General features: G+C 40.9%; 2 protein-coding genes across 4 annotated transcripts in view; one reads left to right on the top strand and one right to left on the bottom strand.

Moving 5' to 3' along the window:
* Nucleotides 1–7,674, bottom strand: part of LOC133488893 (nucleoprotein TPR-like) — a 41,546-nt gene extending 33,872 nt beyond the window's left edge. For 2 of the 3 annotated variants that reach the window (XM_061797404.1, XM_061797406.1), the window contains exons 1-9: nt 7,429–7,674; nt 6,869–6,973; nt 6,624–6,688; nt 6,383–6,473; nt 5,780–5,883; nt 5,225–5,389; nt 3,760–3,852; nt 3,115–3,195; nt 629–716 (exon numbers count right to left, since the gene is read on the bottom strand). In XM_061797404.1, coding sequence (XP_061653388.1) covers nt 629–716; nt 3,115–3,195; nt 3,760–3,852; nt 5,225–5,389; nt 5,780–5,883; nt 6,383–6,473; nt 6,624–6,688; nt 6,869–6,973; nt 7,429–7,579 — 943 coding nt within the window. In that variant the 5' untranslated portion in view covers nt 7,580–7,674. The remainder of the gene's footprint in view (nt 1–628; nt 717–3,114; nt 3,196–3,759; nt 3,853–5,224; nt 5,390–5,779; nt 5,884–6,382; nt 6,474–6,623; nt 6,689–6,868; nt 6,974–7,428) is intronic. The other variant, XM_061797405.1, reaches the window with a different exon arrangement.
* A 308-nt stretch (nt 7,675–7,982) lies between these two features.
* Nucleotides 7,983–15,835, top strand: odr4 (odr-4 GPCR localization factor homolog). Its single transcript, XM_061798236.1, has 14 exons — nt 7,983–8,119; nt 8,435–8,538; nt 8,881–8,997; nt 9,784–9,876; nt 10,495–10,601; nt 10,683–10,719; nt 11,148–11,291; nt 11,366–11,461; nt 11,651–11,698; nt 11,882–12,004; nt 12,082–12,196; nt 13,297–13,500; nt 15,447–15,500; nt 15,727–15,835. Exons 2-14 carry the CDS (start codon nt 8,440–8,442, stop codon nt 15,795–15,797), a joined length of 1,308 nt encoding a protein of 435 aa, XP_061654220.1. The 5' UTR covers nt 7,983–8,119; nt 8,435–8,439; the 3' UTR covers nt 15,798–15,835.
* Nucleotides 15,836–16,110: the final 275 nt, after the last annotated feature.

Raw genomic sequence — 16,110 nt, 5'->3', positions numbered from 1 at the left:
ATAGAGGGATTTAGAGACAAACATACGAGTAGTGCTGCACATTACGTTTTTTTTTTTTAAACTTGCGATATATATTGTGATGTGAAATAATACAGGATCAGTGTGGGGAAAGTTCATTTTCTACGTGCACTAGTTCAATGTCGAGTTCAACATTCCAAAAACGAACTACAGTCCCCTCCAAAAACATTGGAACAGCAAGGCCAATTTGTTTGTTTTTGTTGTATACTGAAGACATTTGGGTTTCAGATCAAAAGATGGATATGAAACAACATTTTGAATTCCAGCTTTTATTTCATGGCATTTACATCTAGATATGCTAACTCAGGACAGAGCACCTTTTGTTTTATGACGATGACGATGCTCAAAATATATATTGCGCAGCCCTCCATACAAGCTTTTCACATTGTAAAGCTGAGTTACAGTAAATGCCTTTAAGTGGACATGAACGTTTAATCTCGGAACAGACAAAAGGTTAAAAAAACTGTCCTTTTGCAATCACAGCGAGAGATATACATTGATACTTCACAGTAAATTCAATAAGGGGCCAGATCTGTGATTACAGTCTATTAAGAAACATGAATTTGAAAGTGGAAAGAATAATCAGATGTAAAAATTAGGCGACTCAAACCTTCTGCAGTGTTTTTAACCAATTTGCCCAGTTCTTCCACTGCTCTGTTCATTTCTTGATTCTTAGTTTCCATGTCTGCCGCTACTCCCTGCAAATTGGGAGATTAAAAAAAAAAACAACAACAAACTGTAACATATGAAGATAAACCAACTGTGATTGTACATTTGTTAGATCAGCATCAATGCAATCAAAATAATATCCAGAATAGATACTTGACCTTGTTATGAAAACCAAAGTTTACACCGCTATTTGTATCCACCTTGTTACTCAGGCAAAATAGTCCCCGCCTAAATGCAATTTGTTCTAAATTTAGTCCTAACACAACATTTTACAAATCTGTTTTGAGTATCAGCTGCCCAATTATAATTGTGGGTTAGATGCATGTTAACCAAAAACATGCCTGTGTTTCCTTAACAATAAAACCAGGCAGATACTGAATAATAATAAAAAAAAATATTGCCCTTGTTTGCGACAGTTTGCACGTTCGAATCTCCCACAGAACATGGGAGTATGCATGTTTTTTTCTGTGCTTGCTTGGGTTTCTGCCGGGTACTTCAGTTTTCTCCCACATTTCAAAACCAGCTAAGTTACGTCAACTTCTTTTGGTTTCGGCTTGTCCCGTTAGGGGTCGCCACATTTTTCATCCTCTTTTATGCCTTTCTAACTTCCCCCTTACTAATCATTGCCACTTTCTGGTTCACCACACTTGCCTCTTCTACTCTCCCTTTCCTCATTCATCAACTCCTCAAAGTATTCTTTCCATCTGTCCAGCACACTACTGGCACCAGTCAACACATTCCAATCTCTATCCAGAATCACCCGAACCTGCTGCACATCCTTCCCATCGCTATCCCTCTGTCTGGCCAACCTGTAGAGATCATTTACTCCTTCTTTAGTGTCCAATCTGGCATACATGTCATCATATGCCTCGTTTGGCCTTTGCCACCTCTGCCTTTGTACTACGTCGCATCTCCGTCCAACTTCTTCTGAGCGATCCTCTTTCCTTGTATGAATTCCTGTACTGTGAGGTTCCACCACCAAGTCTCCTTCTCTCCTTTCCTGCGATAAGATACACCAAGTACTATCCTGCCTGTTTCTCTGATCACTTTGGCTGTAGTAGTCCAGTCTTCTGGAAGCCCCTCCTGTCCACTGAGAGCCTGTCTCACCTCTTCCCGAAAAGCCGCACAACACATGATTCTCTGCTCTGCCTTTGTCTTCTTAATCTTCCTCCCACCACCAGAGTCATCTTACACACCACCATCCCATGCTGTCTAGTCACACTCTCCCCTACCACAACCTTACAGTCGGTAACCTCCTACAGATTACATCGTCTGCACAAGATGTAATCCACCTGCGTGCTTCTACCTCTGCTCTTGTAGGTCACCCTATGTTCCTGCCTCTTCTGGAAAAAAGTCTTCACTAGGGCAATTTCCATCCTTTTTGCAAAGTCTACCACCATCTGTCCCTCTAAGTTCCTTTCCTGGATGCCGTACTTACCCATCACTTCTTCATCACCCTTGTTTCCTTCACCAACATGTCCATTACAATCTGCACCAATCACGACTCTTTCTTTGTCTGGGATGCTCACAACTACTTCATCTAGCTCCTTCCAGAATTTTTCTTTCACCTCTAGGTCACATCCTACCTGTGGGGCATAGCCACTATTCACATTATACATAACACCCTAAATTTCAAGTTTCAGCCTCATCAATCGATCTGACACTCTTTTTTTTCACCTCCAAGACATTCTGAGCTAACTCTTACTTTTAAATAACCCCTACTGCATTTCTCTTCCCATCTACACCATGGTCAAATCATTTCAACCCTGCCCCTAAACTTCTAGCCTTACTGCCTTTCCATCTGGTCTCCTGGACACACAATATATCAACCTTTCTCCTAATCATCATGTCAACCAACTCCCGAGATTTTTCTGTCATAGTCCCAACATTCCAAGTCCCCACATTCAATTCTAGGCTCTGTGCTTTCCTCTTCTCTTTCTGCAGAAGAACCCACTTTCCATCTCGCCTTCGTCTTCAACCCACAGTTGCTGAATTTCCACCGGCGCCCTGCAGGTTAACGGTGCCGGGGGCGGACGTTGTTAACCCGGGCCACCTCCTATCTGGAATTCTTGAGATGAACGCTCATATTTGTTTGGCAAAGCTTTAAGCCATATGCCCTTCCTGACGTAACCCTCTGCATTTATCCGTACCTGGGACCGGCCTACGTTTTGCACTAGCTTGTGCCCACCATAGGGCTGCATTTAAGTTCTGTCAACTGAAGACTCTAAATGACCAATGGGTGAGAATGTGATCATGAATGAATGTTTGTGTACACAGTAAGTGCCCTGCGACCAGTCCAGGGTATACTGGACCTCTCACCACAAGTCTGCTGGGATGGCTTCAGCTCACCCATGAAACCAATGAGGACATGCCTATTGAAAATGGATGGGAAAATAGTACATATTTGTTGATTCTACAAAGTCTCACCTTGTAGAGAGAAGACAACTTGACATGAGCATTGAGCTCATTCTGGTATTTCTCCTCCATGGTACTCAGTTCATCCTTAGCCTAAAGAATTAAACAGAGTATATGAAAAATGGGTTGCATTCCACATGCTAACATTTATTACACATAGTACAACCATAAAGTACTCAGAGCGCTTCACTTTTTCCACATTTTGTGATATTCGAACCTTATTGCAAAATGGGACTAATTAGACAGCAATGTCTAGTCATCTTGGATGAAAACCTGCTTCTGATCACCTCTGACCTAAGATTGGGGCAACAGTTCTGGCCCTTAAAGCCGACTGTATGAGAAATGTGCAGGTAAGTAATTGCACTACATTGAAAAATAAATACATTTTTAAAACGAAATCATCGATGCACTACATCCGCAATAAATGAACCGCGATACAGCAAGGCATTACTGTATATCATGGGAAATCAGATATTTCACGATTTTGTGTTGATCCTTTTCCACTGAAGCAATTGTAAAACCAAATTATTAGGTTAAGATAACAACAGTGAAGAGTCAGCTTTGTCAGTAGCCCTTTCATTCAAATAGTAACCAACCAGACTAGACTTGACATATAGAGTTCAAGGACAACGCTGATGTATTCATTTGTTTATCTACCCGTTTCAGTTTGTTGTTGAGGTCTTCAGCTCGTTTATGCTGGCTTTCACTGGACTGCTTCAAAGAACTGAGTTGACTTTCCAGTCGGGTCACCTATTGAAGAAAAAAAAAAAAAACAATCAATAGTACAAATACTGGCACATGCTTCGAAATACCCCTTTTACCTAATACCTAATTTTTTTAATGCCATTTTTAGGGACAGCATTTGCAACAACAATTTGTGAAAAAAAACAATGGGACATTAAAAGATGTGGATGTTATAGATTTGAATAAAGAAGATAAGGAATCCAAGAGATTTAAAATGAAGACAAACACTGTTGGAAATAATAGGCATATATATATATATATATATATATATATAGGCAAAAGTACAGACGACAATAGTGAAAAGTACTGCGTGGGTCTTGTTTTCCTACTGCCCAGTCACACGCGACAAGGCTAAAAATAAACTAGCTTTTGGATTCAAATGTACTGTGAACGATGGCGACGCGGTGTAAATGTCTTTTGCGTAGCCGATCAATGGCGTCATTGATCAGATCGGCGAATTATGACATTAAAGCCGAACAGCATACAATGCTAATTATCGGGGGATACTGATAAGGCCGATAAAATCGGTGTAAAGTCTACTTCTGAATGGCTTCAAAAAAATGTTTTTAAAAATGAAGGTTTTGGAGCAGCCTAGTCACAGTCCAGACTTGAATCCGATTGAAATGCAGTGACATGATGTTAAAAAGGCCGTTCATGTTTTTGGCATCTTGTCTTCCAATTGGCCAATTCATAGAAGACTTTCGACACACCCATCTGCTGCTGTACTGTAATGCTCTGTGCAGCAGTGACTCAACGGCCACTTCATGCTTTCCGCTGCCGCTGAGCTTTTTGGACACAAATATTTTATTTTCCAGCAGGATTTGGCACCTTCCCACAAAGCCAAAACTACCAATACCTTGTTTAATAGCCACGGAATAACAGTGCTTGATTGGCCAGCAAACTTGCATGACTTGAACACCATTTAAAATGTATGGGGTACTGTCAAGAGATGAGGGAACAGAAAACCCGATATGCGGATGATCTGAAGGCCAATATCAAAGCAACTTGGGCTACAATAACACCTACAATAAAGCTGATCACCGCCACGCTACGCTGCCTGGATGCTGTAATTAATGCAAAAGGACGCCCGACAAAGGACTGAGGGGATATTACTTTAATACACTTTTCAGAAAGCCAACATCTCCGTGTTTAAGATGCTTTTTTGTTGGTCACATGAAGTATTTAAATGTTTTTTTGATACAAATAAAGGCTTGAAAATTTTCACTTTGTGTGTGGTGAACTAATATAAAATACAAGTTTCACTTTTTGAAACAAATGATTGAAATAAATGGACTTTCCCTCGATATTCACATTTTTTGGCACATACCTGGATGCTCAGTTTCAGCATTTAAATGCATTTTTTTTTGCCACGTGTTACCTGCTCGGTCTTGCTTTTCTGATCACCCTGGAGCTCCAGAATCTGTTTGCCTGTTTCTCTGTTAGTGCTCAGCAGTTCCTCAGTTTTGGTCTTGAGTTCCGCAGATAACCACTCAATTTTGTTATCCAGCAGCTCCTTTTCCTGCTCCATACGCTTCTCTCGGTGCTACAGGAAGATGCGCAACCATGAAATATTTGAGTGTTAAGGCAGCATGCTTAGCTGGCACATCAGAGAAATAACAGGCAGTGGGTTTCCAATATTACCCACGGAAAATGTGAATATGGGATGTGGCTATTATAATTAGTTAAATGATACATAAACTGGACAAAAAGGGGTGACAATAGTGTGTAAATGATGTGCTGCTGTGCACCCCAGGATATGGAATAAGCACAGTTTGTGATCATGGCCAATCATCTTTTTGCCTGATTCCTGCCATTTTCACACATTCAAGAGGGCTTTCGTAGGCAGTTCAGGTGATCACGGAAAGATCAGTATCTTAAAGCAGTTAGTTCTACACTTGCTTCCACTCAGACCAATAATTGCTTCATTGTATACCTGTATAGAGGCCTCAGAGGACTGGATCTCATCCAGTTTAAACTGCAACTCCACCTTGACTTTGTTCGTCTCCATCAGTTTCTCATTCAGGCGCTTTACATCTTCTAAAATGTGCCAAATTAAAAGCAAAAAAAAAAAAAAAAAAAAAGACTTTACGACGACAGACAATTGACAGAAAATACTTTTGAGACATAAAAACACAGTCACTGAGCAATAAAAGGTTACCGGTAATGCCGATACATTATTTTATTTTATTTTTTCACAATTTTGCAAAATGATGCAGTCCTCTAGCAATTTAGAGCAGTTTGAAATGACTAATAGAACAATAATCTGGTGCAGTGACCATTGTGCAAATGGCACAGAGACTTCAAGAAATTAATGCAGTTTAAAGGGACTATAGTGCGAGAATCTGGAACAATGTCCATTGTGCAAATGGTGCAGAGACTTCTCAAGTACGTGAGTGGTCAGTATTGGTTGTCAACAGATATGCAAGTAGTGCAGAGTAGTCCAAATCAAATCTACCTATAAATTATCCAATTATTCATATGTACAGCAATGGTCGTTCATGCGGTGAAACCGTGTTTATGATGTTTGCAATCATACCAGTCAGGTTCTCCACCTCTTGAGTTCTCTTCTCCAGCAGCCGTGCCAGTTCTCTTTTTTCCGCCTCAAGCTCATACTTGGATTTGGGCTGCTGCATTCAAACAGACAGTTTTTGTCATTGTCCCACAATTTTAATAGCACTTTAAATAATTTTGAAGTAATGCATACATTCAAACAGACAGTTTTTGTCATTGTCCCACAATTTTAATAGCACTTTAAATAATTTTGAAGTAATGCATACCTGCTGATGGGTTTTATCTTCAGGAGTGTCCCCCTCAATTCCCTTCAGAGCATTCAGCTCTTCATCTGTACAATGAAAACAAACAAAGGCACAACAAGATATGAACAAAATGTACAGAATGTAAACGTTAATGTTTGGAGAGTCTTGTTGTGATAAGGGTCACAAGAGACAGATTTGAGAGAACTATGACTGTTGAATTGAAACAAAAACATCAACGACAATAACGAGCTTGAGTGAAAACTCACCTAGTTTTTTATTTTCCTCCTTAATTGTCTGCAGGTCTCTGGTGGCAGACAGGATCTGTTCCTGACTTTCCCCAAGTTTCTTCTCAATGTCAAAGTACTGCTGTTCTGTAGGGGAGAACACATTGAACAAGAAATCACAAGTGTAACGCCAAAGTCCGTCCCAGTGGCACAAAACATTGCTTTACGTTAAACCCAGAGAAGTATCGCAAAAGCGGGGCGGGGGTCAGAACTATACTGCATATAAAATATATTTCTGAACATGGCAAACATTTACAAGTATTTTTTATTTTAAAAAAAGCTATATTTATACTCTATGTCGTCATATACACAAGGTTCGCAAAATACTGTCCCGAATTGAAGCAGCTTCCAATAAAGCTGTCCTCCGCCAAAGTTAGCAATGTGGCTATCGCTAGCCGGTGATGGTAACATGCTCAACAGATTGCATTGCCAAATTCAACGGAAGACATATTCGGAAGACTGTAAATAGTGCGTCCGTTTAGTGTTTCCACGGTGGTTTACATACTGAATGGAGCCTATTTCGACGAGATGGAGCTACGCACCACTGTCTGCTTTGAATCGCTGCTGTTGAGTCATGAGCGCCTCGTTAGCGTTCTGGAGCTCCGTTACAAACTTCTCCAACTTGTTTTGGACACCTTTAGGGAGTTTGTTCAACTCCGCCCGCTCCAGAGCCTGCAGCAGGACGGCCGCCATCTCCAGCTATCCTTGCAAAATGTTAATACATTGATCTACGCCAATTCTGATGAAATAACCTCTTGAAAAGCACGGTAAAGCCTATCAGTGAAGCTTTTAATTTTGTAACATAAAAAAACAGAAAGTATATTTTACACTTCAAAATAAATGCAATGCTACCCTCTGAGAATCGAATGCAACGTGTTGTGTTGTTTTGTTTGGATATTTACTGTCTATAAAACAATGCATCTAATATGTAAGTATTTTCACCTTATTATGTCAATATAATGTAAAAAAAAACATATTATTTTACTAGTTATGGTACCTTTTATTTTGACGACTGAATCGAAGTTGAACGATTACACTATGGTAACTCGACGAAAGACTTGATACGACAGAGATATGCGACGGAACTCTCACACGCAAGGCATTGTGGTAAATGAAGTCTTTATTCCTGTGATGTCCACCGCACACTGTCACAATAAGTGGTCAAATCCCTGCTTTTGAATTTGTGCGAGTGTCTTGCTTCTTGCAATTATCTTCCATGCGCTACATTGATTGGTAACTATTGAATATTTACGACAGTACGTTAACTGCTTAGTACAGTTGACATTGCATATTTACGACAGTACGTTAACTGCTATGTACAGGTGACAAATCAGTCGTTAGCTAATAGTACTTTATTGTTGTCTACTTTCTAAAGTTAGACATAGAGCAGCATAAAGCTGTTTTTGAATATATGTACGTATTTTGTGCCTCGACTCATTCAAAGTGTTCAAGTTTGTTTTCTACTATGCCACGTCTGCGTTCCCCATTGCATTCTTATTGCTGCCTCTCACCTAAAATACAATTTTAGAGATATTCATTATTCTGCAGGAAAGATGGGCCGTGGTTACATAGTAGACGATACCGTGGAGGTATATCTGTCCAAACTATGTGATCAACAATCGGATCATGTCACAGGCCTTGTCATTGGACAGGTAAGTTAACATCTGTTCTGGAGTTGCTTTGTGAGACTGCAGCTGTTTATGCATCAGATGTGCAATAAACAACAGCAGAAGCAAAAGGCTGGCACCTCTCATTGTAGTTGTAGATAAGAAATGCTCAGTTCACGCATGAAAACTTTACAAAAGGACTGACAGGATAGCAAACAGATCATGTATCTATAACGTAGTATCTATTGTGGTTTTCCCCATTTGATGTACTGTACACAATGTACACAATGTTTTATAGAATGAGATGAGAAAGAGTACGTGCAAATGTGTTTATTGTGTACGCGCCGTTCGGAAACTAAGACTGACCTTAATTACTACACATTTCAGAGCTCCACTCAGAGAGATTTTGTAGTTATGGCATGTCGAACACCCTCAAGAGATGAGCCCCTTGTTGGTACAGGAAAGTCCCTGGACAAGGAATGGATCAGTGAGCATGCTCGACAGGTAGGAATGATAAAATAACAATGTTGTCTTGATCCCGTTAGGTCAGGTGTGTCCAAACTTTTTTCTCTCCGCGGGGCACATACAGAAAAATTGAAGGATGAAAGGGCCACTTTGAAATTCTCTTTAATTTATTAAACCGGCTAAAACAAAATGTGATGTTACTCTGACCCGCCATGATGGCCCAGCACTTCCAACACTAATTTGATAAATGTTATCAACTACAAATGCCTCTTAACTATATATGCATTCCTTAGAGTATATTTTATAACAACTTATGGAGTGTTTGTTCATTCTCAACTCCTAATTAGTTTTTTTTTCTATGCATGTTTGAGTGCCAAATTAAACCACACATTACCTGACCGCCATCTGCGAACTCTGTTTGGCTCGTGACCATTACTTTGTAAACTTAGGCCCTTTGCGTTCTATAGTTACTGAAAGTTCATGTTGCCTGTAACTGTTTAACACGTTTTCCAATGATGCCAGCATTTTGAGAATAGGATAAAGATTACGAAAGTTATGAACGTTTGGAAATTGGATTCAACAAAAAAAAAAAAAAGTGGCCCGTGTTCAATGTTATTTTTAGTACATGCCACGGGCCACCCAAGAAATGGATGGCGGGCCGCAAATGGACCTCGGGCTGTAGTTTGGGCACCCCCTGCTTTAGGTTTCTATTTATACAGAAAGTACAGATAAAATGAGTTGTACTTTAAAATATGGCAAATGTCCATTTGTCGAAGTGACCGATGGTGTAGTGGTACACACTATTTTCTGTATTGCTTCGTGCAGGTTTCCAGAATGTTGCCTGGGGGCTTGTGTGTGTTAGGAGTTTTTGTCATCATTGATGCCGATGCCAAGGACACACTAGCCTCACTTCGTCAGGTGAGGTTCATTTATACACTTAAATTAGCACAGCCTAGAGTTGGCAACAAACACCCTGTTACTGCCTGATTCTGATTCTGAATCTGATAAATATAGAAGTATATTTAAAAGCATGCACATCTGCTGTATTACTACCTTTTTTAGTCAAACCCTAAGTTTGCCAGCATTACTTGTAATGATTACTAATGTGCGAAAATAAAAAATTTCCGTCGTAAGTTATGTAGTTTTAACTGTCGAGTTAACTTTAATCTACTGATCTGTGCATTGATTACACTGGACTGCACATTACATTCTACTGATACCAGGTTATGTACAAGACCTCATTGGTAAAATCCTATCATTTAAATGAAAAGGTCTTTCTACACCATACACAGCATGAGTTCTATCTGTATCAGTACTCAGTTCATGAGTACGTTAGGTAAAAGTGTTAATAGTGTCAAACCGCTGTCTCATATGAAAGATACCGGTACTTAAGCAAAGCAAATTTATTTATAAATTTCTCGGACTCACATTCTTCAATGGTCCTCTCTAATTTGCACCACCTCATCTTTAAATGATTACTCCTTCAATAATGTGTTCTTCAAACGCTAATTTAAGTGTGTGCGTGTTTGTGTGAAGCTGGCGTTTGCAGTGCAGTGTCTGATATGCTCTGAACATTTGTGGAACTCTGAAGATGATGAAGTCACAGACTGCGTCACACTGCACATCAACCCCAAATCCAGAAAGTATCCTTTGACACAGCTTCTTCGCTGGCTTGTGCTACATGGCCGAGTTACTTGTTGGACATCTTTAATCCTTCATATCAGAATTAGCTGCAGAACATTTGATATAAAAGATCCCAAGGTGAGTCCTCAGCCACGCATTCCCTCTGCAGCTATTATAAAGTCCTTAAGCCATTTTAGGCGGTACAGTGGAGGAAAATAATTAATACTTAAGAGTTGCCCTCCATTGTTTTCCTTGATTTACTGTGTTGTAGTCCTCTTCTAATTGAACTCATTGTTACACCCACTATATGATGTCATGCAGCGGGCTCCTAACCAGGAGAACCATTTTACCCTCTGATGTGATTTTTTTTTTTTTTTTTTTTTCTAATGTACCTAACCACAATGGCAATAAATAGTTGGCAAGATATGTCCAAGTGAACTTTACAACTGAAATAAAATGTTAACAGTTGTAGCAATGTAGACCAGCAGAATTGCTTGGATTTTTAGTCATGTAGTGCAGAATACCTTTCAATGGCACTTGAGGCTTTTTGTGAACCTTTTTTCCAGAGTTTGGCCAAGCCTGCTGATTGGAAGTACCAGTCAGGGGTATGTTCCTCCTGGTCTATGATAACTTGCTGTTTAAATGTGGACTTATATGTTGCGCTACTGGACAACAGAGCCTGTTCAAAGAGCATGGAAAAGTGTCTGAAGGTATATATACTGACACTAAAAATCCAGCCTCTAGAACTTTTCTGGACTTATTCAAAGTCCTTCCTACGTTGCAGGAAGGACTGAAAGTGTGGACACACCAGATTGAGAATGCAGTCTGTCTGATTGATGGCATACAGCTGCCAGACGATGCAGAACTCACAGCAGGACAGGTTGTGTAAACATTAACAGAAAGTGTGTAACTTGTAAAACCCGTCATGTTCAGATCCATCTTTTCGGGTCTCAGAGCTGTATGCAAGATTATTTACCTCTACACCAAGACACAGACACGTACTGCATAAAGCCGGGCCTGTTATCAAACCCTGCGTTCTAAAATCTTGTGTTTGATACCAATTTTGCAGAAGAGGAATGTGAGACAGACGCACACTGCTCAGCTGCTAGTTACTCCGGTAAGATACAAACATGGTTAACTTTTACACAATATTATGCGATGACTTAGACATGAGTAAAAAGTTATTTTGTCCCCTACTTGGTCTTGAAAATCATGTGACATATAACAGCTATGACAGTGCCAAGTGCTCCTCCGCGGTTTGGTAGATTAAATGTCAAGGCATGATCTTTCTGCATGGCAGGAACAACAGCACAGATTAAGAGATGTGGTTCAGCAGTGCGGAGGCGGCTTGTCTGTCAGAGGATCCATCCATAGCCGAGCTTACCTCCACAACAACAAACCAAAGGCCAAACTGGCTGAGAGGGTAGCTTTCAACACAGTAGACATTTTTCAACAGGAAAATCCCTTCATTTTGTCATGAACTATTGAATATTTATGCAGTTGCTAAAGAGGGATGCGGTCTCGTCGATGGTCACAAGAGTTCAGATGCTGCTTGATGAGCTTCTGGCTGCAGAGCATGAGGGCAAGGGGGTCAGCAGAAACAAACAAGGGACAGGTATTCCTTCACACCTCCAGCATGATTTGCTTTGTTTGATCATCAACCAGAACTGTTTTTAATATTGGGGATAATATTGTGCGTTACCTTATGAATGTAAGACAGGTCTCTTGAAAGAAACGATGAAAGCTGCTCTCAGACATTTTTACACAAACTTGTTAGAATTGCGGCTGTTTTCAAAAGGTAAGGTCTTACTCTATGCTTGTAATTTTACAGCTCTAATCTTGTAACGTTCCTTTTTTTTCCTTGGAATTATCTTTTTTATTTTCAGGGGAGGTGGCATGGTGGAACACACAAATCTGCCTCACAGTTCTGAGGACCGGGTTCCAATCCGCCTCGCCTATATTATTGTCAGCTACACTGTTGATTGATGAAAGGGTTTTTTGATTGTTTTTTTAAATTGTTACACTATTTAATATTTAAGATTCCATCCAACTCAGGAAACAAATGTCTAATCCTTAGAGCAGAGTTCATCAGTTAATCGTAAAGCGGTGGTTAAATATTGCTGTGTATACAAAATATATAGCTAGCCAATTCGCTCACATTGACCTCTGTTTGCTACGGTCATTGTCACATTATGTTACAATTTAACATCATAATTAGGCCACCATTTCATGAATTAAAGTAAACTAATTTGTGGTAAACTCAGATAATGTTTTGCCAGCAGACATTGAGCTCATAGAGCTCTTGGGATTTAAAGGTCAGATGACAAAGATGTTATGGGGTCAGTTAAAATTCATATTTGCCTTGTTTGTATTTCAAATTGGGTACTGGGGATGTGTGGTGTATATTGTGCTATTTAGCTAACATCAGTATTCCGTAAGTTGGCAATTATATGTCTTATCTGTAATTTTTTTTCATTATTATTAACCTCTTCCACCTCTGTTGTATCAAGGACATGTTCTGTGCTTGCACGAAACTGCTCAGCAGTGTTAATGACATTTCCTAGTTCCAAGTAAACCTGTCTTCCTTACACAAATGAATCTGAAATTTAATGCCAGGCCTTAGATATTGAAAGCTTATTTTACATGCTAAAATTCACAAGAACCATTCCAGGCCTTCATGTACTCCTATTAATGACAATTGATCATGTCTTTCAGAGCGATTCTGCCTCCCTCACCGTGTCTTTTGTCCTGCAAAAGTGACTGGGACTCTATGTGTGTGTGACCACCAATTCAATGACGAGGATCCATCTGAGGTAATTGACAGGCTGAAAGAAATGCTCGACATCGATACATCGGATCAAGACTTGGATACCAAGCAGGAGATTGCTGCCGAGATCATAGAAAGTGGACAACCAGCAGGTGGGCAATGATTCTTTATTGCCATGTTGCTATGGTTTTCGACGGAGGAATGTAAAGAATCGTCTTGGTCTTGGTAAATGGTATAAAAATAGAGGAACAACTGTAACTGCACCCGTGCAGACTGATAAAAAGTACCCCATACTCCTGAAGCACCCTCCACAGGACTCCCCAAGGAACACGGTCGAACGTCTTCTTCAAGTCCACAAAACACATGTAGACTGGTTGGGCAAACTCCCATGCACCCTCGAGGAACCTGCTGAGGGTGTAGAGGTGGTCCACTATTCTACGGCCAGGACGAAAACCACACTGCTCTTCCTGAATCTGAGATTCGACTTCCCAACGGACCCTCCTCTCCAACACTCGTGAATAGACCTTACCAGGGAGGCTGAGGAGTGTGATCCCCCTGTAGTTGGAACACACCCTCTGGTCCCCCTTCTTAAAAAGGGGGACCACCACCCCCGTCTGCCAATCCAGAGGCACTGTCCCCGATGTCCACGCGATGTTGAAGAGGCGTGTCAACAAGGACAGCCCCACAATATTCAGAGCCTTTAGGAACTCCGAATCTCATCCACCCCTGGTGCCTTACCACCGAGGAGCTTTTTAACGACCTTGCTGACCTCAACCCCAGAGATAGAAGAGCCCACCTCAGAGACCCCAGACTCTGCTTCCTCGTGGGAAGGCGTGTTGGTGGAATTGAGGAGGTCTTCCAAGTATTCTCCCGAGCGACTCAAAACGTCCTGCGTCGAGGTGAGCAGTGCCCCATCACCACTATACAAAGTGTTGATGGTGCACTGCTTTCCCCTTCTGAGACGCCGGATGGTGGACCAGAATTTCCTCAAAGCCGTCCGTAAACGGTTTTCTATGGCCTGACCCGGCCACCGGGTGCTCTCCTTCGAGCCCCACCTCCAGGCCTGGCTCCAGAGGGGGGGCCCCGGTGACCCACGTCGAAAACGTTTTCCTCTATTTTCAATCATCATAGGGGTCTATGGAGCTGTGCTTTGTCTGGTCCTTCACCCAGGACCTGTTTACCATGGGTGACCCTCCCAGGGGCATAAAGCCCCAGACAACTTAGCTCCTAGGATCATTGGGAGACACAAACCCCTCCACCATGATAAGGTGACAGCTCAAGGAGGGGTATAAATAGAGATCAGGAAAAGGGGAGTAGAACTCATGAGAAGTCTTTCGGACTATAGCACCATCAGCAAAATGTGGTTAAGGGTTGCCTTAGTCAAAAGTAAAAGTGTGTTAAATCAAGTTTTAAGGATTAAACACAATTGTTCAAAGTTCTACTTCACGTTTTACTCAATGATCATGCTTGAAATTTCATAACAGCCAATATTTAATCATTGTGTATACCATTGTTAAAAACAGAAGTGTTTAATTCTACACTGTGTAAGCATTAAGGATATCTGTCCAGGGACAATATTTTAATTGTCTGATGTCAAACAACTTTTTCCATGTCAACTGAGATTGAGTGTAAAAATAAGTTAACCATCTCCTTGGGAGGTGAGTTTCTTTACATTAAAACTAAACACAGCTGACTTTGCTATGTACATTCCATCATTATTTTATTATGTGGACTCGCTTTAGCCATATTGTAAGCAGCTGTACCACTTTCCTATGTTGCAATAAGGTCCAGTTTGTTTTGCAGGGTTATCATCACACTTTTCTTCTTTGTCATCACTGATACTGTGTAGATGCCCTTCTATTGGTCGCATTCCAAATAAACACACAAAAAACACACTAGCGCCATTAATCTATGCTCACTGAGCGATCGTTTTTTTTATGATTTTGAGGTAAAAATGTTGTTTGGGAAAGCAGTCAAATTTTGCAGTTGAACTGTATTTTGTAAATGGGATAGTTTGAATGCAACATTGCACTTGGATGGCTTTAAAGTCAGTTACAGTATAGTAATCGGTGTTTAAAAGATGATGTCATGTTTCCAGAGGCCACTGCAGAAAATGTTGAAGTGCAAAAGCCCAAGAGAAACAACTATATAGGTAAAACAACGCTACATGTTCTTCCATCTGTGTTTGTTGTTAAAGATGCTACTTGTATTATTAACTGACTATCAGCTGTGTTTTAGAAATTGTCTCATTTTCTTCACAATATCAACTGAGGAACAGTCATTCCACCACATGTTCTGCTTTTTACTGCCAACCATTGTTCATGACTACGATGTTAGTTAACACATGCACTGTTCTGATTCTTCTCTTTTGTGTTCAGGTGTTGCCATGGCCACTGTTGTCGCCCTACTCGCCGCTGCTGTCGCAATGCTCAATCTCAATGACGTTTGACACACAATGACACACCAAAATAAAGCATTTAAAATTCAGACTGAGTTATCCAAATCAGTTCTCCATCCATCCATCCATCCATCCATTCTCTACCGCTTATCCGGGTCGGGTCGCGGGGGCAGTAGCTTCAGCAGGGACGCCCAGACTTCCCTCTCCCCAGCCACTTCATCCAGCTCTTCCGGGGGGATCCCGAGGCGTTCCCAGGCCAGCCGAAGGATGTAGTCTCTCCAGCGTGTCCTGGGTCGTCCCCGGGGTCTCCTCCCGGTGGGACATGCCCGTAACACCTCAAATCAGTTCTGTATTGTACAATTAA

The sequence above is a fragment of the Phyllopteryx taeniolatus genome, chromosome 14, assembly GCF_024500385.1.
Source record: "Phyllopteryx taeniolatus isolate TA_2022b chromosome 14, UOR_Ptae_1.2, whole genome shotgun sequence".
NCBI lineage: Eukaryota > Metazoa > Chordata > Actinopteri > Syngnathiformes > Syngnathidae > Phyllopteryx > Phyllopteryx taeniolatus.
Note: the sequence above shows the minus strand (reverse complement) of the source record. Positions and strands in the feature narration are given on the sequence as shown.

Coding starts and splice junctions, on each gene's coding strand:
- odr4 (XM_061798236.1), top strand. CDS start 8,440: ATGGGCCGTGGTTACATAGTAGACGATACCGTGGAGGTATATCTGTCC. Junction 10,602..10,682: donor ATCAACCCCAAATCCAGAAA/GTATCCTTTGAC, acceptor CCTTCATATCAG/AATTAGCTGCAGAACATTTG. Junction 12,197..13,296: donor CAGAAACAAACAAGGGACAG/GTATTCCTTCAC, acceptor CATGTCTTTCAG/AGCGATTCTGCCTCCCTCAC.